This window comes from Physella acuta, unplaced genomic scaffold (genome assembly GCF_028476545.2).
Source record: "Physella acuta isolate Inbredline_101_S28 unplaced genomic scaffold, ASM2847654v3 ptg000570l, whole genome shotgun sequence".
Classification (NCBI taxonomy): Eukaryota; Metazoa; Mollusca; class Gastropoda; family Physidae; genus Physella; species Physella acuta.
The window spans coordinates 405,524-427,584 of record NW_026732089.1 but is presented as its reverse complement, the minus strand read 5'-3'; the positions used below and the strand labels follow the sequence as shown (position 1 = coordinate 427,584).

The window sequence follows — 22,061 nt, the reverse complement described above, 5'->3', positions numbered from 1 at the left end:
ATGTATAGTTGTTCTTATCAAAGTAATCTAATCTAATTTCTCTCTCTCTCTCTCTCTCTCTCTCTCTCTCTATATATATATATATATATATATATATATATATATATATATATATATATATATATATATATATATATATATATATATATAAATACTAATAGTTTCGCTGTCTGTGTATGTATGTATCTATCTATCTGACAAGAACGCTCTGTCTGACAAGAACGCTCTAGAGAAAACATAAGCAAAAATTCTATCTGACAAGAACGCTATAGAGAAAACACAAGGAAATTAAAACCTGCATAGTAATTCGAAAAACGAAGTATGACGTCGCCACATTTAGCACAGAGTCAAGCCGGAGAGTGCACACAGTAATATGCCGTCATTGATTATCGAGTAAACATTGAATACAAAGGCAATTTTGTCTAATCTAAGTGGTTTGCGTGAAGAGTTTCTTTCATACAATTCTTCGGGTAGGGGCGAAGCCCCATCCCCGCGTAAGAACGTCTGAGCCCCCCCTCACCAACTCAAAAGAAATTTCCTCATCGATACTCTATAATAAAATTACCGCCTAATTAATGTGTCTAATCTAAAAAGTGGTTTTCTTGCAATTTCTTTAATGCAATTCTTCGCGTAGTGGCTATGCGCGACACCAGTGTTTCTTTCAGACTTTTTCCTCCCCGGAGAGGGGTGGAGGTACTTGAAATTTTCGGGGGCGGGGTTAGAATTTTCTGGGAGGGGGTGGACACTGGAAAAAGTATATAATTATATTTCGTTGAATGGGACGGTAGACATGTTTTTTTTTTTGGGGGGGGGGGGGGGTGGAGGTGGGGGATGGTGTGTGTGTGGGAGGGGTGGGGTGGTTTTAATTTAGAGAAAAGAGACAGCACTATCAGCCTAGCGCCCGTTGTATCCTTCCTCAACGGGCCATTTTTCTCGTATATATATATTCTTAGGCTTAAGCTGAAAAAATAGTGTTGTACGTTGTCAAATAGAAGTTTTAAACGACTTATTTTTTAATATCTTTATAATTTTCGTAATTTTAAAAATTAAAAATAAATAAATGTATTAGTTTCTATGTATATAATTTTCTACGTGGGGACCATGCTGGACACCACCACCACCATAACATAAGCGCACGACGTGCTTCCCCCTCCCTTGCTCTCCAGGTGTATCGCTACCATCCCCCTCCCCACCAGTTTGGGGAGTTGTGGTTCACTGAGCCGGATGGAATTACTGACAGCTGTTTGGTGCAGATAATTTATTCTTTAAATGATTTGAAACGAATGGAAGGTAACAATTTCTGCTTGATATTTTTATTATCCTCTTTAAACTGTCGTCCTTGACGGTTCATTTGGGAGGGGGGGGGGATATCGAATTCACAAAAAAATATGAATTGCTGAGCAGAAAATAAAACAACTAGATGGCGCGGGTCGGCTCGTTCTTTAGAATCAGGTTTAAAAGTTTAAACTTGATAGATAGTATATGGTGGTTTTTTTTTTAAGAAATACGCTTATCTAATAAAATATTATGTATCGAATTATCTCACATATAAATGAAACAGTAGCGTAACGAGGGGGGCGGGGGGGGGGGGGGACATATGTCCCCGGGCGCCGACCTTAGGGGGGGGGCGCCAAATTGAAAGTTTGAGGGGGGGTGCAAATGAAAAGTTCGAGGGGGGGGGGGGGTGCAAATCGAAAGTTTGAGGGGGGATGCAAATGAAAAGTTCGAGGGGGGTGGGTGCAAATGAAAAGTTCGAGGGGGGGTGCAAATCGTAAATTTGCTCCCGAGGGGGCGCCAAATTGAAAGTATGTCCCCGGGCGCCGGGAAGGGTCGCTACGCCTCTGCAGATGAAATACTAAATTAAAAAAATCATTTTATATTAAATTAAACCGTTTAATAAATTTAATATGATCACTTATATTTATTATCTACTTTAAATCACCTTGTTTAGAAATAGTTCTTTAACGGATTACTTAATATGAGAAGCAAGATAACACCTTCAACATGAATGTTAAAGCAGTATTGCTTTATGTTTCGGATACCTGGAGGGTTACCTAAACAAATACATACAGGATACAGTCGTTCACAAACATATGTCTACGGCAGAACCTCAAGAGAAGATGGCCAGAAAAAATATTTTTAAAGATCTGTGGCTACTAACCAAACAGTAGCCCGTAGACGGGAATTGATATCACAGTCCCTGAGAAGTGGAGGGAACATTGTCACGAGCAAAGCACTAGAATGGAAACCCCCGGGAGTGAAGAGAAAAATATGACGGCCGAGAAAATCCTGGAGGAGGACAGTTAAAGTGGAAGGGGTCAAAGAGAGCTGCTGAAAAAACTGAGCCCGATAGAGAAGTGTGACTGTAGCCTTTTGCTCCTTAGGGGGCCAAAAAGGATAAAGTTAAGTCATTACTGAATTGTATATGCAATCTTAGATATAAATGTAATTTTTTGGGTTTGTTCTGGCATATACGTTTACTTGCCTAGCATGATCATATTGACCCATATTGTATGTAATTAAGTTAGCAATTCTTAAAGCGAAGACCAGTAAAGTCTCCCACATAAACCTGTTTGTAAACATAAATAAAATTTTAAAAATCACCGATTTGTGCTCTAAGACTATTAACATGAGTTATATGAACATTCATTTGATTACCAATTGAGAAATATGGGCCCCTATTATTACTGTTTCAAGAAGAGCTACTCCCCCCCCCCCCCCCCATGCACGTCTCTTCTCGATTATTTAAAACAGTGTTTTTCAACCCCTTTTCAAACCTCTCAGGAAGTTGCTTATTAGGCTTCGATTAGACTACTGCTTGTTATAAGCCTCTTTTAACTGTTCCAATATGGAATGAAGAAAAAGTCCCAGATTCTTGGAAACGGGGAATCATTATCAAATTACCCAAAAAGGGCGACCTTAATGTTTGTGAGAACTGGAGAGGCATTAATCTTCTGTCAGTACCAGGAAAAGTCTTCTGCAGAGACCTATTACAAAGAATGAGGAAAGGAATTGATGGGATCCTTCGTGAAGAACAAGCTGGCTTCAGGGCCAACAGGTCATGTAACGACCAAATATTTGTCTTGCGCACTATCGTGGAACAGTCCCTGGAGTGGAATTCGTCTCTCTACATCAACTACATAGATTTCGAGAAAGCATTTGATAGCATCCACCATCCATCATTATGGATGATACTAGAGCTATATGGCTTTCCAGGAAAAGTCATAAACATACTTAAGGACATGTACTGTGATAACCAATGCTGTGTGCGACACGAAAATCAGCAAAGTGAATGGTTCAAGGTAAAAACAGGAGTCAGACATGGCTGTGTCATCTCACCTGTCATCTTTTGGTGGTAATAGACTGGATTATGAGAAGAGCCACTGAGGATAAGCCAAGAGGAATTGTTTGGGAACTTACCAACCACCTTGAGGACTGTGACTTTGCTGATGACTTGGCTTTACTTTCACATGCCCAAAAAGACATCCAAGCGAAAACCACAAGAATAGAGCAAATTGCCAAAAGCGTTGGGCTAAAGATAAACTCCGGAAAAACCAAGCTAATGAAAATAAAAACCAAAAGTGCTCTCAAGACCTTTGCGAATGGAGTAGAGCTAGAAGAGGTCGAAGACTTTAAGTACCTCGGCAGCTATATATCAGCAAATGGAAGCATGGAGAAAGAAATTGCCACCAGAATAGCAATGGCAGCACAAGCTTTCAACAGACTCGCTAAGATCTGGAAATCATCCTCACTGCAGCAGAGAACTAAAATAAGGATCTATAAGACAAATGTACGTTCTGTACTCCTCTATGCTGTAGAGTCATGGAAACTAAACAAGAAAGGAGAGAGCCGACTCAGAGGCTTTGAAAGAAGATCCCTCCAACGCATCCTCGGGATAAAGTGGGACGACAAAGTCCCGAACAAGGAAATATGGCGAAGGACAGGATTAAACGACATTGTCTCAGAAGTTCGAACGAGGAGATGGAGATGGCTGGGCCATGTCCTACGCATGAGCAAAAAAAGACTCCCCAACATGGCGCTGAAGTGGAACCCACCCGGAAAGAGAAATAGAGGAAGACCACTGGGAACATGGAGGAGGGAGATGGAAGAAGAAGTACAGGCTACTGGCAAAACCTGGCATGAACTAAAGTGGCTCACCCAGGACAGGGTGGAATGGCGGAGATTTGTTCCTGCCCTATACTCCACAGGGAGTGATGAGGATTAAGTAAGTAATGAAGTAACTGTTCCAATAATTGCTAGGAAACCTCTTTTCCGCTTACTAAAGGAGTGTTATTGGATCATATTCAAAACATACAATATGGTATTTAGTGGCTCATCAAAATATTTAAGCTAGTTTTATAGGCCTTCCGAGTAAGCTTTTTAATGGAATGCCGCCCATCTTTATTCAACTATTGAAACTATATGTGAAACCGTATTTGAATACTGAAATTATTGTTAGCATCCCTTAACTATTTTAACTAGTTTTATAGCCCCCCCTACCCCCAACTAGCTATTAAAGGTCAGGTTAGCCTGTCGTCCCTTCTGGGACATCGGCCGCTTACAATAGGGCTGGTAAGTAGGTCACCAACCAGTTCTATGGCTCATGCAGGATTTATTGAGCCGTAGAACTGGTAGGTGACCTACTTAACAGCCCTTTTGGCTATGTAAAGGAGCGTAATGAGGCATAGAAGTAATTCATATGTGTGATTTTCTTTCACAAAACAATTCGTATAGTATTTTGTATTTGATATTGTTTTATGCTAAAGTGTAGGTAGTGTCCTTAGAACTTATCATATATGTAGTTATGTTTCAACTTTTAGCGATTTCGAGTAACCGGGAAAGGAATTATCTGTATTTTCGATATTGGAGGCTATTGACTCCGATTTCAGAATGCTTTTATTTTAGGATTTGCTTCCATAGTTTTTATTCGACCAAGAACCAAACTGAAAGGTAGCAGTTTTTTTTTTTTTTTTGGAGTTGTCTCTCCTGGAAGAGTGGCTATCGCCAGCTAACTAGCCTTATCTGTCCGAGGGTTCGAACTCGAGACTCTTTCGGTTTAGCAGCCATGAACTTTATCGCCTCGATCACGCCGACTCCTCTGTTTCTGTAAAATTTTGGTTAAGTTTTTGTCTTCAGCTTTCAATCGTTATTTGAATGTGCCGCTCCGGATTCTGGTTTAACAAGTTGGCCTATATAACTTTCCCCCCACCACCTGGTCCCCTACGAAGTGAATATTTGTTCCTGAAGCTATGTAGCTGCACCCTTAGAGGCGCCTTATCGTAAACTACAATTTTTATAACAACTCTTTTAATTAGAATATATTACATATGTGTCTTGATGTATATAGCTCGTAAGATCACTCGTGCATTCTAAAATGTCTCATTTAAGTTATAAAACATGCTGATGAATAGCAATTGTATCCCATGATATCAAAGTGACATTAAAATGTCATTAAAATGTTACGGTCTGGTAAATGTATAATGAAAACGTTTCGGGAAAATAGATAAATACATGACTATGTCTTATGTAATCTTACATGGAAGAACGTACAAACGAACGATCGAACGAACGAACAAACGATCGAACGAACGAACAAACGACGAACGAGAGAACAAACGACGAACGAAACAAAGATACAAAGATACAAAGATACAAAGATACAAAGATACAAAGATACAAAGATACAAAGATACAAAGATACAAAGATACAAAGATACAAAGATACAAAGATACAAAGATACAAAGATACAAAGATACAAAGATACAAAGATACAAAGATACAAAGATACAAAGATACAAAGATACAAAGATACAAAGATACAAAGATACAAAGATACAAAGATACAAAGATACAAAGATACAAAGATACAAAGATACAAAGATACAAAGATACAAAGATACAAAGATACAAAGATACAAAGATACAAAGATACAAAGATACAAAGATACAAAGATACAAAGATACAAAGATACAAAGATACAAAGATACAAAGATACAAAGGAAAATTCTCTTCAACGATTTAGGACAAAGCTAAAAGTCTCTGATATAGATTCACATAGGTAAACACAGTGTAAGGTACGAATAATTTTAATTGAAGCCTGACATTCCTTCAGCGGTTTCTGGTTTTGAATGTATTAGCATGAAACTTTCTCCTGAGGACGCAACAATAACATTCGTCTGTGTCATAAAAATAGTCAAGTAAACACGAAACGCGTGCTTAACATAACAAAGCGACCTTTTTCTTTTATTTCTGATTTATCTTTTTTAGTCTAGCATGGAACTTATTGATATATGATTACTAGATTTGTCTGAATGTTTATTTTTGACTTAAGAGAGTAGAAAGGATCGATAAATATGTAGAGGGAAGGGGGTAAGGGAAATTGACACTAACGTTAAATCAAGTGCCTACACTCATACATCAAAAAGACAGTTGTTGTCATCCGATATAGTACGTAAATATCACCCCCTCAAATACATTGTAAGCCGGGTTTGTTATTAACAACAACATTAACAGATAATTCTGATTATATATAATTTTATTATTATGGATTAAGAGTGAATTGAATAGAATTGCGAGTTGTAAATAGAAAAAAATGTATTCTACGTTTAGCTTCTTTTAAAATAGTATCTTTGACTATGATCGTGGATAGCATGGTGAAATGTCGGATAAAAAGCTTGCTGACTTTGGTACGTGAGCCTCATGGTCTACACACACTTAACCAACAGGGTAGATCGCCCAAAAACTCTTACTGACCCTGTATAAAGGATTGCAGGCCCCATACACCAGGAAAAAAAAGCCTAATAAATCTCACTTTTTCCACATCTACCGGTCTAACGAGCTTTACTCTAGCTCAGGGGTTTCCAAACTTTTCAGTCCGAGGGCCACATTAACTATTAAATTTCAGTTCGGGGGCAAGTTTCTTCCGGACATATCATTGATTTTTCTGAAAAAGTTCCTCAGCTATCACCAACAAACGTTTTTTCCGTGGACAAAAAGATCTGCGCGGGCCGGATGAGAGGACCTCGCGGGCCGCAATCGGCCCGCGGGCCGTAGTTTGGAGACCCCTGCTCTAGCTGTACAAGAAAGAGAACACGTCTTTTACCACAGCTTTGTGGGAATCATTGAACCTTTTGCAACAAGAACTTGACCTTATTGTCTAAATATAATTCAAAAGTTTTGTAAGAAATTTAATCTAGACTGCTAAAAAAATATATTCAATACACAGATCAAATACATTTTATGAGGTCATAGTGACACAGTTCATTTGTTTACATCAAAGCAATTCAAAACAGCCCTTTAGAATTAAAAACTCAAGAATCTTGAAACCCGATATTTTTAACGGTCCGGTGCTATTATAAGAGTTGCTATTGCGTCGATCTGTTTTTTTACTATTTATTTTAAACCTGAATAAGCGTGAAGATTTGTGCTTCAAAATTTTATTAGCGGACTCTTCGCGTCAGGACGACGTCCAATATACAAAGGTGGGTCGTTTTATTTAGGAGCGGTTTGCTTTGAAAATGTAATTAAATATTAGCAAATTTCAACATAAACTAAGCTAAGGTAAGATTGTATTTTAAACATGGAACTATACATATCTATGAACCTATACCTACATTTAAACCTAATGGACCTACTGATATTTAAACCGTTAGCAATATTTAAACTTATGCATATATTGACGAAGCGCTTATGTAAACATACGATTGACGAAATAAGCAACTTTCTCATATCTGCTCATATATGGTCGCTATAAATAGGCATACATTTTTTTTGGCGGCCCACATCCCCACAACACCAAATGTACATATATATATATATATATATATATATATATATATATATATATATATATATATATATATATATATATATATGTGTGTGTATACCAAGAACTTGACCCAGACCCAGACCCAGACCTACACCTACACCTACACCTACACCTACACCTACACCTACACCCACATACACCTACACCTACACCTACACCTACACCTACACTTACACCCACATACACCTACACCTACACCTACACCTACACCTACACCTACACCTACACCTACGACTCCCCCATCCATTTTGCCGAATCGGGTGATTTTACATCAAGTGGGACAAAAGGTCTATAGAGACCTAGACCTAGGCCTAGACCTAGACCTAGACCTAGACCTAGACCTAGACCTAGACCTAGAACCAGACCTAGACCTAGACCTAGACCTAGACCTAGACCTAGACGTAGACGTAGACGTAGACGTAGACGTAGATGACATAGACATAGACATAGACATAGACCTAGACGTAGACGTAGACGTAGACGTAGACGTAGATGACATAGACGTAGACATAGACATAGACGTAGACGTAGACATAGACATAGACATAGACATAGTCATAGACATAGACATAGTCATAGACACAGACACAGACATAGACATAGACATAGACATAGACATAGACATAGACATAGACATAGACATAGACATAGACATAGACATAGACCAAACACAAACACTAGCTCTAACCCCAGCTGACCCTCAAGCTATGACCGGGGGGTAATGTCCTACTGGTCGGGGGGTAATTGGCAGGAGGCAATTACTTCGGGGGGGGGGGAATGAACCGGGAGGGGGGGGGAATGCCCTGTTCCCACCTAAATACAGACCGAGACCTTTTCTAAAGTATAGATAACATCTTCACTAATTGACGTTTTATTTTTCAGTGCAAGTATGTTCCTGTCATGCACAATAGTTGCAGTAGCTTTACTGTTTTTGTTGATTTTATTCTTTACAGAAAGTAAGTCGAATATAATTTTTTTAAATGTTGATAAAATGTGTATGCAAATATTAAAGACTAAAATTTAGTTCCTGAACATCACTTTTAAGCAGAAAAAAAACCACTTAAATTATTGCTCTTTGCTAAATATTTAACATTTTAAAAATGTTTACTCAATAATTTAATGCTACAATACCGACTATGTACCAACATTCCCTTTAAATTATAACTAATAGAAAAATTAGGTTAAAGGGGTAGGGTCCGGAAAAAAAAACAGGGGAAAAAACTTTTTAATTAATAAGCCTTTTTTTAAATTAATTTGTTTATGTGTAAGTTATGGTACTTAAGGGAAAATATTTCCATGTACCAGGGACTCTTCTGAAAATATGGTTGCCATGGAAAAACTACCTTTTGTGGAGTTCTAAAATTTCATAAAGTAACATATAAACCGCCCATATAATCATTGATCCTTCTTGTACAAACAACAATAGAGTCAGCTGGCTAGTTGTAATCGAAAAACAGCCAGAAATATTTTTTTCAAATTTTCAAGTTTTTTTAATGGTGAAATACCATTTAATTTATCATTAATTTCAATGGAATTTCGCCATACCAAATTTCGAAACAAAAAAATTTCTAGAGTGTTTTCTGATACAAAAAAAAAGAAGGATCAATGGTTATATAATCCTTATATATGTTAGTTTATAAAATTTTAGAACTCCAGAAAAGGACGTTTTTTTTTCTCAAGATGGCCGCCGTTGCCATGGCAACCATATTTTAAAAAGAGTCCCCGATGCATGGAAATATTTTCCTTTAAGTACCCTAACTTAGAGATATACATAAATAAAGCAATAAAACGTTTTATTTAAGAAGTTGGTTTTTTCTGGAGCCTACCCCTTTAATAATTACTTCTTTTGGAAAAAAGAATAGCAGAAACGATTTTTTAAACTTACAAAGTAAGTTAAAGGCCTTTTAGATATATCAATACATTAGAATTTTATTTCCATAATCTCCGTTTTAGAAGTATTTGAATAAAATATCGTTATGTATATACATCATGCTAAGAATAGTCAGGTCCGGCGCTGCCTATAAGGCGAATTAGGCGGTCGCCTAGGGCGCAATCCATACGAGGGCGCAAAAATGTGTAATCGCCATTATTAAAAAGTTCCTAATAATAAATAACTTTGCGTAGCGATCTATTTTGCTGCAAATGACGAACTGTCAATTTGGACACCCCACCCCTCTTATAATTAGGCCTATAAATAGTTATTCGCGTTGGTGAAAATGCTCCCTCCCCCTTTCCTCATTTGAACAAGCCAGGGCGCTTTTTAACAGTCGTTTTTTTTTTTTGGCTTCCCACAAATGATAGAGAAAACAAATAAGTCCGTAATGCTAAGTAGCAGTCAACATTCTTTTTGCCACTGTATATAATTTAGTAATGAGCTTTTTATATTATTAACTACCAAGTTAGGCACTCCCTTTGTTTCGGCCCCTGTGTCGAGCGTCCCACCAGCCCTTCCCTAACTATGCCTCTGTTAAATTACAGAATTATTGTATATCATCTAAATCTTAATTTCTAGAAATCTTTTTAGCAAGGGAGATATTTTGATTTTCAAACTATATTAATTATTGGCACAACAAGATCTGAACAGAATTTCAAGTAGAATTCTACTACATATCTTGGATATGGGTATACAGTCTTTGGCAGAGAGGCTCTATATATATACTACTAAAACTCAAGTTTGTTTACATGTTTGTATTTTTTTTTTTTTTTTTTGTCTGATCGAGTATTGTGAATAGTTCTTCCTTGATCTGAAGAGCTGTAAAATAGTATGTAGGTAGAGAATATTTTTTTTTATTGCAGACAGACTGTTAATCACAAATTTATTTAAAGACGTTAATTAATTTATTGATTTATTCATAGGTAGATTAACCACATTTTTTAAAAAAAGATTAGAAAAACCACTAGACTCGACGGAAACAATGACGTCACATGATGTGTTTATATTTTTACATCAATAATGGCGGCCTATCGAAGAAGATATATATATATATATATATATATATATATATATATATATATATATATATATATATATATATATATATATATATATATATATATATATATATATATATATATATATATATATATATATATATATATATATATATATATATATATATATATATATATATATATATATATATATATATATATATATATATATATATATATATATATATATATATATATATATATATATATATATATATATATATATATATATATATATATATATATATATATATATATATATAATGGGGCCTCAAAAAAGTTGCTGGGGGATTTTAATAAATTTTATCTAAGGCGCTAAATAACCTGGCGCCGGCACTGCGTATATGTCCTAATAAGAATATTACATAATACGTTTTACATTTTAATTTTTAAAATCTACTTATTTTAAGAAAGGGATGATGGCGTTCAAGTAAACACAAACCAATGTGAGCAGATAAGTATCAACTTAAATGGAAGCCTTGTGTGTTCTTGTGAACCTGGATACAAAATAAGTAGTATTGATCCTAATCAGTGTGAAGGTGAGTAAACGAAAATGCTAAAAACTGACATCCGTACGACAAATGCTCATTGACTTATTGATATTAAGCAATACTAACAACTTTGATTTATACCAAATTATTTTTATAGGTAAATAAATAAAAATTGTTGACTAGGAAAGGGTTTACCTTTTACGTCATTATAAATTTTTTTATTACATATCACCTTACATTCCTTAATAAGACGGTAAGTTGTACAAATATAATAAGAGTCAAATTTCTAAATAGAAACAGCTTTTTATTTGCGGGTTGGCAAACAACTTCTTCAGGTTATATAATTAAAATAAATAACAATAAAATGTACCTGTACCTTTATATGTATCTGTACCTATATGTGATTGGATAACTGCTATCGCAAACAAATGTTCTCAGAATTTAAAAAAGAAATCAGAAAAAAATGAATTCACTACAAAATACGTATGATATTTTTGACGATTGAGTATTTTTAACATTTTTTTTAATTATGCGGTCATTCCTGAAAGTAAAAAAAATCACAAATATCAGAAATCAAATTTAATGTGTGTGCATATATAACATTAGTAGCATACACAAATTTACATTTATAAAATTTCAACTTAGTTTATAAAGCTCCAACACTAACATAAAAACTTTCCATGATTTGTATTGATTATACATTTAATATTTCATGCCATCATATCTTGTCAAGATTTTGTCTGTAAATTGCTAGATTATTTTTGTATATACTCATAAATATCAATTTACATGAAAGACTAAATGAAACGAAAATCTCTATTTATAACAGCCTGTAATGCTACCCACTATGGTCTGAACTGTGCCAACACCTGCAGCTGTAACCTAAACAACACAGTTGATTGCAATGACACCACAGGAGAATGTTTGTGTGCAGCTGGTTAGAATGGCACAACTTGTGATGAAGATGTCAATGAGTGCCTTAATGCCAGCTACTGTCCTGGTTACATGGAAGTTTGCTTTAATTTGGTTGGGTCAGCAGAATGTAGGTGTGAGATTGGTTTTCAAAGATCACTTATTGACCTGCAGTGCAAAGGTAGGACAGAAGATGTTTTATTCTTTACTAAACTGTTGTTTTTTGTATCAATATACTGGAGGTTGAGTGTATACTAAAATAAATTAACAATGCTTTAAACAAATTTCACAATGTTAAATTTAATTTTTGATTCACCAGATGTGTGAATATGATATCAAGGATTTTGATCTTTTTATTTAAAAAAAAAATGTTCAATTAAAGTTAACCGTTTTTTAAAAACCTATTTTTGTCATATAATTTGTTTTTAACAAATGCCAAAATATTCTATACAAATCATTTATTTTAAAAATTTGCAAAATAAAAAATGCTTCATAATGTAAGTTATAAATATCTTTAATTTTGACATATGTTGGTACTGTATTTCTTTTTCCTTACAGCTTGTAATAACACCTTCTTTGGGTATGAATGCTCAAATCCTTGCTCATGTGTTATGGAGAATACAGTAGATTGCCTGGACAATACAGGAGAATGCTCTTGTCTCTTTGGATGGAATGGCACGAACTGTGAAACTGATATTGATGAGTGTGAACAGACTGACTTTTGTTCTGATATCCATGCTAGCTGCTTTAATTTAAATGGATCTGCAGAATGTAGGTGTAATATTGGATATGAGAATTCTACCACTGATGAAAGCTGCCAAGGTAATTAACTTTCCAAAGTTCCATTCTTTAATAATAATTATATATGGGGAAAAACATTTGTTGTATGTTTCATGTGTTTACAATTGTGTCCTTTTATTCTTGAAGTCAAACAGTTTTTTACCCATAAATGTGTTTAGAAAATAAGTTTTTGTTTCTTTTGTACTGCAGTTAATCATGCTTGTAACATGTGTTTTATTCCAGCCTGTAATGCTACCCACTATGGTCTGGACTGTGCCAACACCTGCAGCTGTAACCTAAACAACACAGTTGATTGCAATGACACCACTGGAGAATGTTTGTGTGCAGCTGGTTGGAATGGCACCACTTGTGATGAAGATGTCAATGAGTGCCTTAATGCCAGCTACTGTCCTGGTTACATGGAATTTTGCTTTAATTTGGTGGGGTCAGCAGAATGCAGGTGTGAGATTGGGTTTCAACGATCACTTATTGACCTGCAGTGCCAAGGTATGACAGAAGATGTTTTATTCTTTATTAAAATGTTTTGTATTAATATACTAGTGGTTGAATGTGTACTTTAAAAATTTAACAATTGTTTTGAACAAATTTCATAATTTTTAATTTTTTTTTTTGATTCACCTGAAGTGTGAATATGATTTCAGGGATTTTGATCGTTTTAAAAAACAAAATAATCCGTTTGATGTTAATCATTTTTTCTTAAATATCTTTGGCATATAATTTTTCTAAAGAAATGCTGAAATATTTGATACAAATAATTTATTTTAGATATTTGCAGGATAAAAAATATGTCAAAATGTATGTTATAAAGATCATTAATTTAAAAATATGTTACGATTGTATTCCCATTTTCTTACAGCTTGTAATAACACCTTCTTTGGGTATGAGTGCTCAAATCCTTGCTCATGTGTTATAGAGAGTACAGTAGATTGCCTGGACAATACAGGAGAATGCTCTTGTCTCTTTGGATGGAAAGGCATCAACTGTGAAACTGATATTGATGAGTGTGAACAGACTGACTTTTGTTCTGATATCCATGCTAGCTGCTTTAATTTAAATGGATCTGCAGAATGTAGGTGTAATATTGGATATGAAAACTCTACCACTGATAAAAGTTGCCAAGGTAGACCAAAAAGTATTTTCAAAAATATATTTTCCACTTTAAAATATTTACTCAGTTAATGTTCTAGGAAACCTATACTGATTCTACAATGGGTGGCTACGGTTCATGCATGCTATTTCTTTTTGTATTTTCTTTTTTGTATTTTCACTATATAGCTATTACCAGTTATGTCATATTTCTTAGTCATCATGCATCTTTTTATTGTGGCAGTCAATAAGCAGCCTCACATTTTTCAACAGGACCTCTATCTAGTATAATTTGAAATTGTTATTGTTTTAAATGCAAAGTGGTTTTCAATGACTCAAACTTGTTGATAGGAAAGAAATTAGAATATATCTACAATGATGATATTTGGCCATTATTAGAACTTTTTCCTATGCAATGAAACCAGAGACATGACTGCTAGAATCCAATGAATAGTTTTATTTCTGCTATATCAAAGACTTCAAGCTTTTTCTGGATTCCTCTGTGCAACGTAGATATAGAAAATCTGTTCACTCTTTATACTAACAGTCTTTATCCATGGTGCGAAATAAAATAAACTTGAACAGCCGGAAGGCCTTGCACGAAAAACTATGTTGGTCAGTTCCTATTCCTCACAAATACAAGAGAACATCCATGTGTTTTAGTTAACCACTTGCTGGACTAGCATCTTATGAATGTACATCTTATAAAAGTAGGCCTACAGCTTATGAATGTTGGCCTATATCAGAATAAATTCTTCCGCTTTACTTGCTCCAAACAAATCCCTCTATTCTCTCTACATCACTTACTAAGTATTCAATTTCAGTTACAGTAACACCTTCAACATCAGGTAAATAAATAAATAAATGATTAGACATTAGTGACCAAAGAAATATGCAGTCCCTATTTCAGACATAATTCTTTTGTGAGAATCTTTTCCCATCCAGTAAAAAAAATTGTCACTACTAAAAGAAACTATATATTATTTCTAGATCTATTTACTTTATCTTCTTGCATGCACAAATAAAATTATAATTCAAATAAAAATGATGTACCACTGCTACTTTTTATATACTAGAGGATTATTATTTTATTTGCAAGTATGAATACTATATGTAAGAATGTTTTGTGATTCAAATATTAGTATACCAATGTTATTAAACATAATTAATACTACAATATTTGCTATAGGCCTAGTTATTACACTAAAAACTTCATAAGATAAATAACCAAATATTACACCAATTTCACTTTCATTTACATTCTCCTTGAAGTCTACCATCTATTTCATTCAGAACAGTTTTGCGACAAAATTGATCGCTCACTCTAGACAAAAAGAGATTTTGTAAACATAAATAAAACAATGTCAGCACTAAAACAATCTCTAATCATTCATGAACTTCATGGATTTATAAATTAAGTTAAAATTACTATTATAAACATAAGTAAACCACCACTGTCTATAGTAATTATTACTGTTTGTGTACCGGTATGAATTAATAATAAGTAGACTAAGCATGTAAAACTATTCCCAATATTATTATAAATTTTCTTCCATAATAATTACTATACTACTTTCTAAGCGTGTTAGACCCAAACACTGTCTATGTGTATGAATTAGTATGATTAGAGAATTAAATGCAAGTCATTCTAAGCATTAGCCAGTAAATATCAGTCTAATACTATATTATTATTGTTAAACGTTATGACACATTTTTTTTCTTCAATAGCAGCACTACACTGTACACCTTTTATTATAGGCTTATTATAGTAGCACACTGGATGTATATAGTACTGAATTAAGTGCTAAATCTAAGGAAAAGTAGTAATGATTGAATATTTTTACTATTGTTACAGATTTTGACACTATTTTTCTTCTATAATTTACATATTATTATTGTAAAAATATAAAAGAAAAACAAAACTAAACTAGTGTAAGAACCAACAGTTGACTAGAGTCTACCTACTAGACGTTAGGAATTATTCTATCAACATATTATAATACTACAGAAAAGTCACTATACAGTAGTCTCAGCTAATGTCATGGTCATACCGTTGCATGATGTATCAGAACTGCAAAATACCGTAATTGGACATTATCAGCACAAATATAAAAAAATAGTATGCAAACGACTTATTTTTAGGTAAAATTACTCACCTGAGGTTGTAAATATTTTTTTCAAGAGGAAAACACGGCCTGTGAATTTTTATTATTTTCTCAAAAAAACACCACGATCACAGCTGTCTGACAAGTGTAAAAAAAACGGAATCAAACTCGAATTGTGTGAAACGAAACACAACATTAGTATGTTTCGGGTATGAATTTGGGTCAAAAGTGATAAAGTTAGAGTAAGGCATATTAAAAACTCAGATTTTAGCATTTGCTTAGATTCAATGGCGATTATTTCATCATCATCATCGTTCCTTTGTGGCCCCTGGGGAGCAAAGGGCTGCAACTACACATCTCCATCGGACTCGGTTTTGGGCTACCCCCCTCTTATCTGCGCCCATGTGTGCCCAGCTGTTTTCCTTCTTCTTCAACAGTTCTTCTCCATGTCTTCCGTGGCCGGCCCACCCTCATTTTCCCTGGGGATTCCAGTCCAAGGGATGCCTTGCGATATTTTCTTTTTCTTTTCTTAATGTTGTGTTCTTGCAGTTTCTGTAGCGGTATATTTTTTTTACGAGATAAGGTTGCTAGCCTTATGTTTCAACCCCCAACCTGAAGAACCAGGGTGTTAGCTTTGGTCTGATCCCTACCCGCACAGATCTTCCCAGCTTGGTTGAACCTACTAGGAGTTTACACTCCCGCTGGTATAGCTCTGGGGGTGGTCAAGATACACAAGCTGCCAAGCCACGACAAGGCTCTAACACCAGATGGCAGAGAATGACAAACTGATACAGCTGTTAATACGTGTTGTAAACGTATAAACGTAGACGCTACTAGACTAGTACTATTATGCTTAATTGCTGCATGAAAAGAAATCTTGTGATTAAAAATTTTTTTTAACAAATATCAATGTTTAAGACTTAGAGTTTAAAAAGTTTCCAAAAAGGAGACACTTTGCTGAAAATGGAGCAACTGCTCTCCCTGCTTCCCCCCCCCCCCCTGCTTACGTTACTGTAGATGGCGTTAGTTGAAAAAGATGTAGCTATGTTCAAATGATTTTGTAACATGCATATGTAAAGAATATATCGGGGACTTATATAGCCAGTATTTAAAAATTAAATCTTAATATTATTTGCGGTGGTGTTTCGGTATATATGGTATATATGGTATATATGGTATATATGGTATATATATATATATATATATATATATATATATATATATATATATATATATATATATATAAAGCAATGTATGTGTGTGTCTGTCTGTGTGTCTTTTGTGCATTACCACACCCCTTATCACATCGCCGTCGAACTTTGGGAAGTTAAGATTATTCCTGAGGAGGTTTCTGAGGAAAAAAATTCAATTCGTAGGGTTGGCGCCCCGGCAGGGTGCGATTTGTTTTTTCTCAATATACGGTATATAAAAATAAAAGTCGATTTTTGTATGACAGTGTTCACCCGATAGCCATGAGACTTTAGGGAGTTGATTAGAACTTTCTCGGGAAGGGTTTTGTAAAAAAAAAATCACTTTTAATTTCGCAAGGGCGGCGCCACGGAAATGTGGGATTTTTCTTAATATACGGTATACAAAAATTAAAGACGATTGCGGGTTGACGCAATTTATCCCGGTGCCATAAAACTTTAAGGAGTTTGATGAATACTACCGAGAAGGTATCTGGGGTGGGAGGGGTGAATAGTGATGGGTGGGTGGTGTGGGCGGGGAAATTTAATTTTGCATGGGCGGCCCACCGACAGGATGCGATATGGCGCCCTGGTCTGTCTCGTGAGCGCTATGGTGAATACGTTCGGTCTAAACAGTTTGATAGACAATGGATAGGATTGGGCGTTACAAGCGCTTACTAAATTGAATAGCGTGTCCTCTGGCACCCTGGTAGATTGCGATTAGGCTGCAAATAAAAATGTCTGTTTCAGCCCCCAAAAGCTCACATGGGCCGCTGATGGCCATGTAATACGTTTTATTTTAATAATAAGAAATTAACAAAAGCTTTATTATTAACTGGGATATTTCTTTTTGTCCGTAAAAAATCCAAACAGTTTCGCCACTTTGCGAATGTTGCAATTAGCATCTAATTTTAGATAATCCAATCATAAATTGAGATACAGCATCTAAGAATAGACCATTAGTAACGATTACTTATTGCGTCAGTCACATTGATGTTTAAAACACGTCAAATATTTTTTTACGTGTTAAATAACAAATCCTGTTCATTTGTGTCACTTTAGTGAATGACGCAATCTGCATTTAAGCTTGATTATTAACTGGGATATTTCTTTTTGTCCGTAAAAAATACAAACAGTTTCGCCACTTTGCGAATGTTGCAATTAGCATCTAATTTTAGATAATCCAATCATAAATTGAGATAGAGCATCTAAGAATAGACCATTAGTAACGATTACTTATTGCATCAGTCACATTGATGTTTAAAACACGTCAAATATTTTTTTACGTGTTAAATAACAAATCCTGTTCATTTGTGTCACTTTAGTGAATGACGCAATCTGCATCATTGTTAACAGGATGCTATTTGGCACGATGGCGCCTGTTAGATTTAAGGAGCCAGGGGCCGTACGCGACGCCTATGCGGTAGTGTAATCGGGAAGGGGATGGGGGTCCTAAGAGTTTACTCTACGTCCCTGACACATGGGCTGTCACCGAAGTGTGTTCTACCTCATTATTTAGGTGCGTTATTATTGTACACTCAAGGTTTTCACGCATGACCTTGTTTTCTTATATTAAGTCATTTAAATACATAAAACATTGCCAAAATTTCATGGATTTAATTATGGCACGAGTTTGTCAACCCTTCCGCCCATATGCTCCGAGGCGTGATTTACGAATGTCCTGGTTGTACTTTGGTCAGCTTAAGTAATAAGGAAGTAGCCAACATTCGGCGATCAGCCATGTGTCTAGGGCGTCGCTGAGCACTCTTGAGAGCCCCGGTTACAATACTGTATGAGCGCAAGATAAATCCCCTTGTTCGTTTTAATCATTTAATTTCAACCTTTTTACAAGTAAAACCGATATTGTATGTAATCAAATATGTACAAATACAAAAAGGAGTTTTGTATGTTCTTGCAGATAAAGCTATAACATAAATCGTATTAATCAAACAAAATGTTATTGTCCGTTTTTGTGTAGTAATATTACTAAAAAAGAAACCGCAACATAAAAACAAATGTATTTAATATATGCAATCATTAGACTGTTTCAATGAATAGTTTAAAATATTTTAAGATCAGCAAAATGTATTTTTTTAAATCGTCTTAAAAAGAATTACATTTGTAAATAGAAAACAATCTTAGTAGTATTTTAATTCATTGTGTTTATGTTTTAAAATTAAAGACAAGTTAACATGTTTAAAGCACACACCTTTATTTTCAGATATTAACGAATGTTTAGGCTCAACCACACCTGTATGTGATCACATATGTACAAATACAAATGGGAGTTATCTATGCTCTTGTAGAGATGGCTACAATATAAATCCAACAGACCAAACTAAATGTATTGGTAAGTTTTTTCTGAATAATATTAATAACGAAGAAACTTCATCAATACAATAAAGCTAATTTATTTGTGAAGAAATTGGAAAAATATTTTAAATATTTTTTAGACAGTCTCTGAGTCAACTCGTTAGGGAAAGTAAAGGCGGCTGGGCATAGTGCTGACCAAACTATCTCTTTATATGCCGAGGTCACAGAAACAAGTGAACTCTACTTCACTTGCCCCATAGACCGTCAGGTTTGAAAGGAAGCTTTTTCAAGACCAACAAAGTTTAATTTCTGTTAAATTACAATTAATTTCAGAATGTATATATAGTATTTTAAAACAAAAGCAGAATTTAATTTAATTCATCTTGTTAATTTTATGATTCAAAACATGTTATGTTAAATATTTTTTAACAATTTGTTTTCAGACATCAACGAATGTTTAGGTTTAACCGTGCCGGTATGTGATCAAATATGTACAAATACAAATGGTGGTTATCTTTGCTCTTGTGGAGATGGCCACAATATAAATCCAACTGACCCAACTAAATGTGATGGTTAGTTGTTTTTTTAAATTAAAATTACTAATGAAGGAATTTTATCAATGAAACAAAGCTAATTTATGTATGAAACTATTGGAAAAATATTTTAAATATTTGTAAATACTTCAAGACAAAGTTTATTTTGTGTTAAATTACAAATCATTTCTGAATATATATATAGATATATATATATATATATATATATATATATATATATATATATATATATATATATATATATATATATATATATATAAAACTTTAAAACAATTTTATACATCTTGTTATTTGTAAGATTCAAAACACGTTAAATATTTTTAACAATTTTTTAGACATCAACGAATGTTCCGATTCAACCGTACCGGTATGTGATCAAATATGTGCAAATACAATTGGTGGATATCTATGCTCTTGTAGAGATGGCTACATAAGAAATCCATTAGACCCAACTAAATGTGATGGTCAGTTTTTGCTTACTAGTGTTAAGAACGAGATTCACGTGATGGTTGGTGTTAGTTTAGGAATATTACAAACAAGGACACTTTAGCCATACAAAATTGCTGTTGAAAAGTAAAAACAGAATACTAACTGAGTTAAATACCTTAATACCAACAAAATTTTTTTTTTTGTTAAACTAAAAATTCATCCTAAATTGTGACATTATAAAACGAAAGATGTACTCAATTGTAATCAGTTTTGTTTATTTTTACAAATTTAGAAAATGGTAAAACATTTTTTACTCATGTCTTTGTTCACAGACTTTAACGAATGTACCAGTTCAATAGTGCCTGTATGTGATGATATATGTGCAAATACAAATGGTGGTTATGTATGCTCTTGTAGAGACGGCTACACCATAAATCCAACAGACCCAACTAAATGTGACGTCTAATTATTATTATTATCCATAAAGAAGACACTTTAACAACAAAACAAAATGCAGTTAAAATATGAAATCATTAGACTTATAGATTTAAAAGTAATTTAAGACTAACACATTTTCATTTTAAAATATTGTTATTTTAAATAAAAATTTGTGTCTGTAATATTATAGAAAAGAACTGAATAAAATTTAAACTTATCATATTTTTGTTTTCAAGGTTTTATTTAATATTATTTTTTTCTGGCAGCCTCTCTTTTGTCTTTCATGCTTTGTCAAGGATTGAAACTAACGAGCAAAATTTCGATCACACCTAAATAATCATCTTTTTAAAAAACTTGGCACGTGGATCAAGACCCATATTAAAATATTTGTAACATTTATAACAGTAGCAGCTCAGACCATACATTTTTGGACTTACTTGATTTATTGCACAAAACATTTATAAAATATGTTTTGTTTTAAATATAAACTTAATTCATGTATTTTAATAAAAAATGCAAAACGTTCTTATAAACCAGAAATAATGAAAAAATAGTTTATATGATGTAACGAAGCTAATATAATAATTGGCTAAGTTCATCTGTCTGTATAAAACTACATAAAAAAGGTTACTGAGATAGGTAAACTTATTTTTTAGCAGCACGATTGATTATCGGTGGCTAATAATGGTAAAATACTAGCTTATTAGTCATTTTATGTTGAATCAATGTAATTACATCCTTGGGAACTGACATAAATAACTGAAATCCTAGAAAGACAAATATTCCTGTCGTGCAAAAAAGTTAATGAAATTTGAATTGTTTTCGAATTTAATACCTTATCACTGTATCGTAAATGGAATATAAATGATGCGTTGCAATCGGTTAAAAACCAAACTTCGATTTTGAATCATTTTGCTTTTTATT

General features: G+C 34.0%; 1 protein-coding gene across 1 annotated transcript; it reads left to right on the top strand.

Moving 5' to 3' along the window:
* Positions 1 to 11,241: 11,241 nt before the first annotated feature.
* On the top strand, positions 11,242 to 21,210 carry LOC131946742 (latent-transforming growth factor beta-binding protein 2). Its single transcript, XM_059307674.1, has 9 exons — positions 11,242 to 11,360; positions 12,142 to 12,405; positions 12,783 to 13,046; positions 13,248 to 13,511; positions 13,882 to 14,145; positions 19,625 to 19,753; positions 20,160 to 20,288; positions 20,606 to 20,734; positions 21,032 to 21,210. Exons 2-9 carry the CDS (start codon positions 12,318 to 12,320, stop codon positions 21,163 to 21,165), a joined length of 1,401 nt encoding a protein of 466 aa, XP_059163657.1. The 5' UTR covers positions 11,242 to 11,360; positions 12,142 to 12,317; the 3' UTR covers positions 21,166 to 21,210.
* The last annotated feature ends 851 nt before the right edge of the window (positions 21,211 to 22,061 follow it).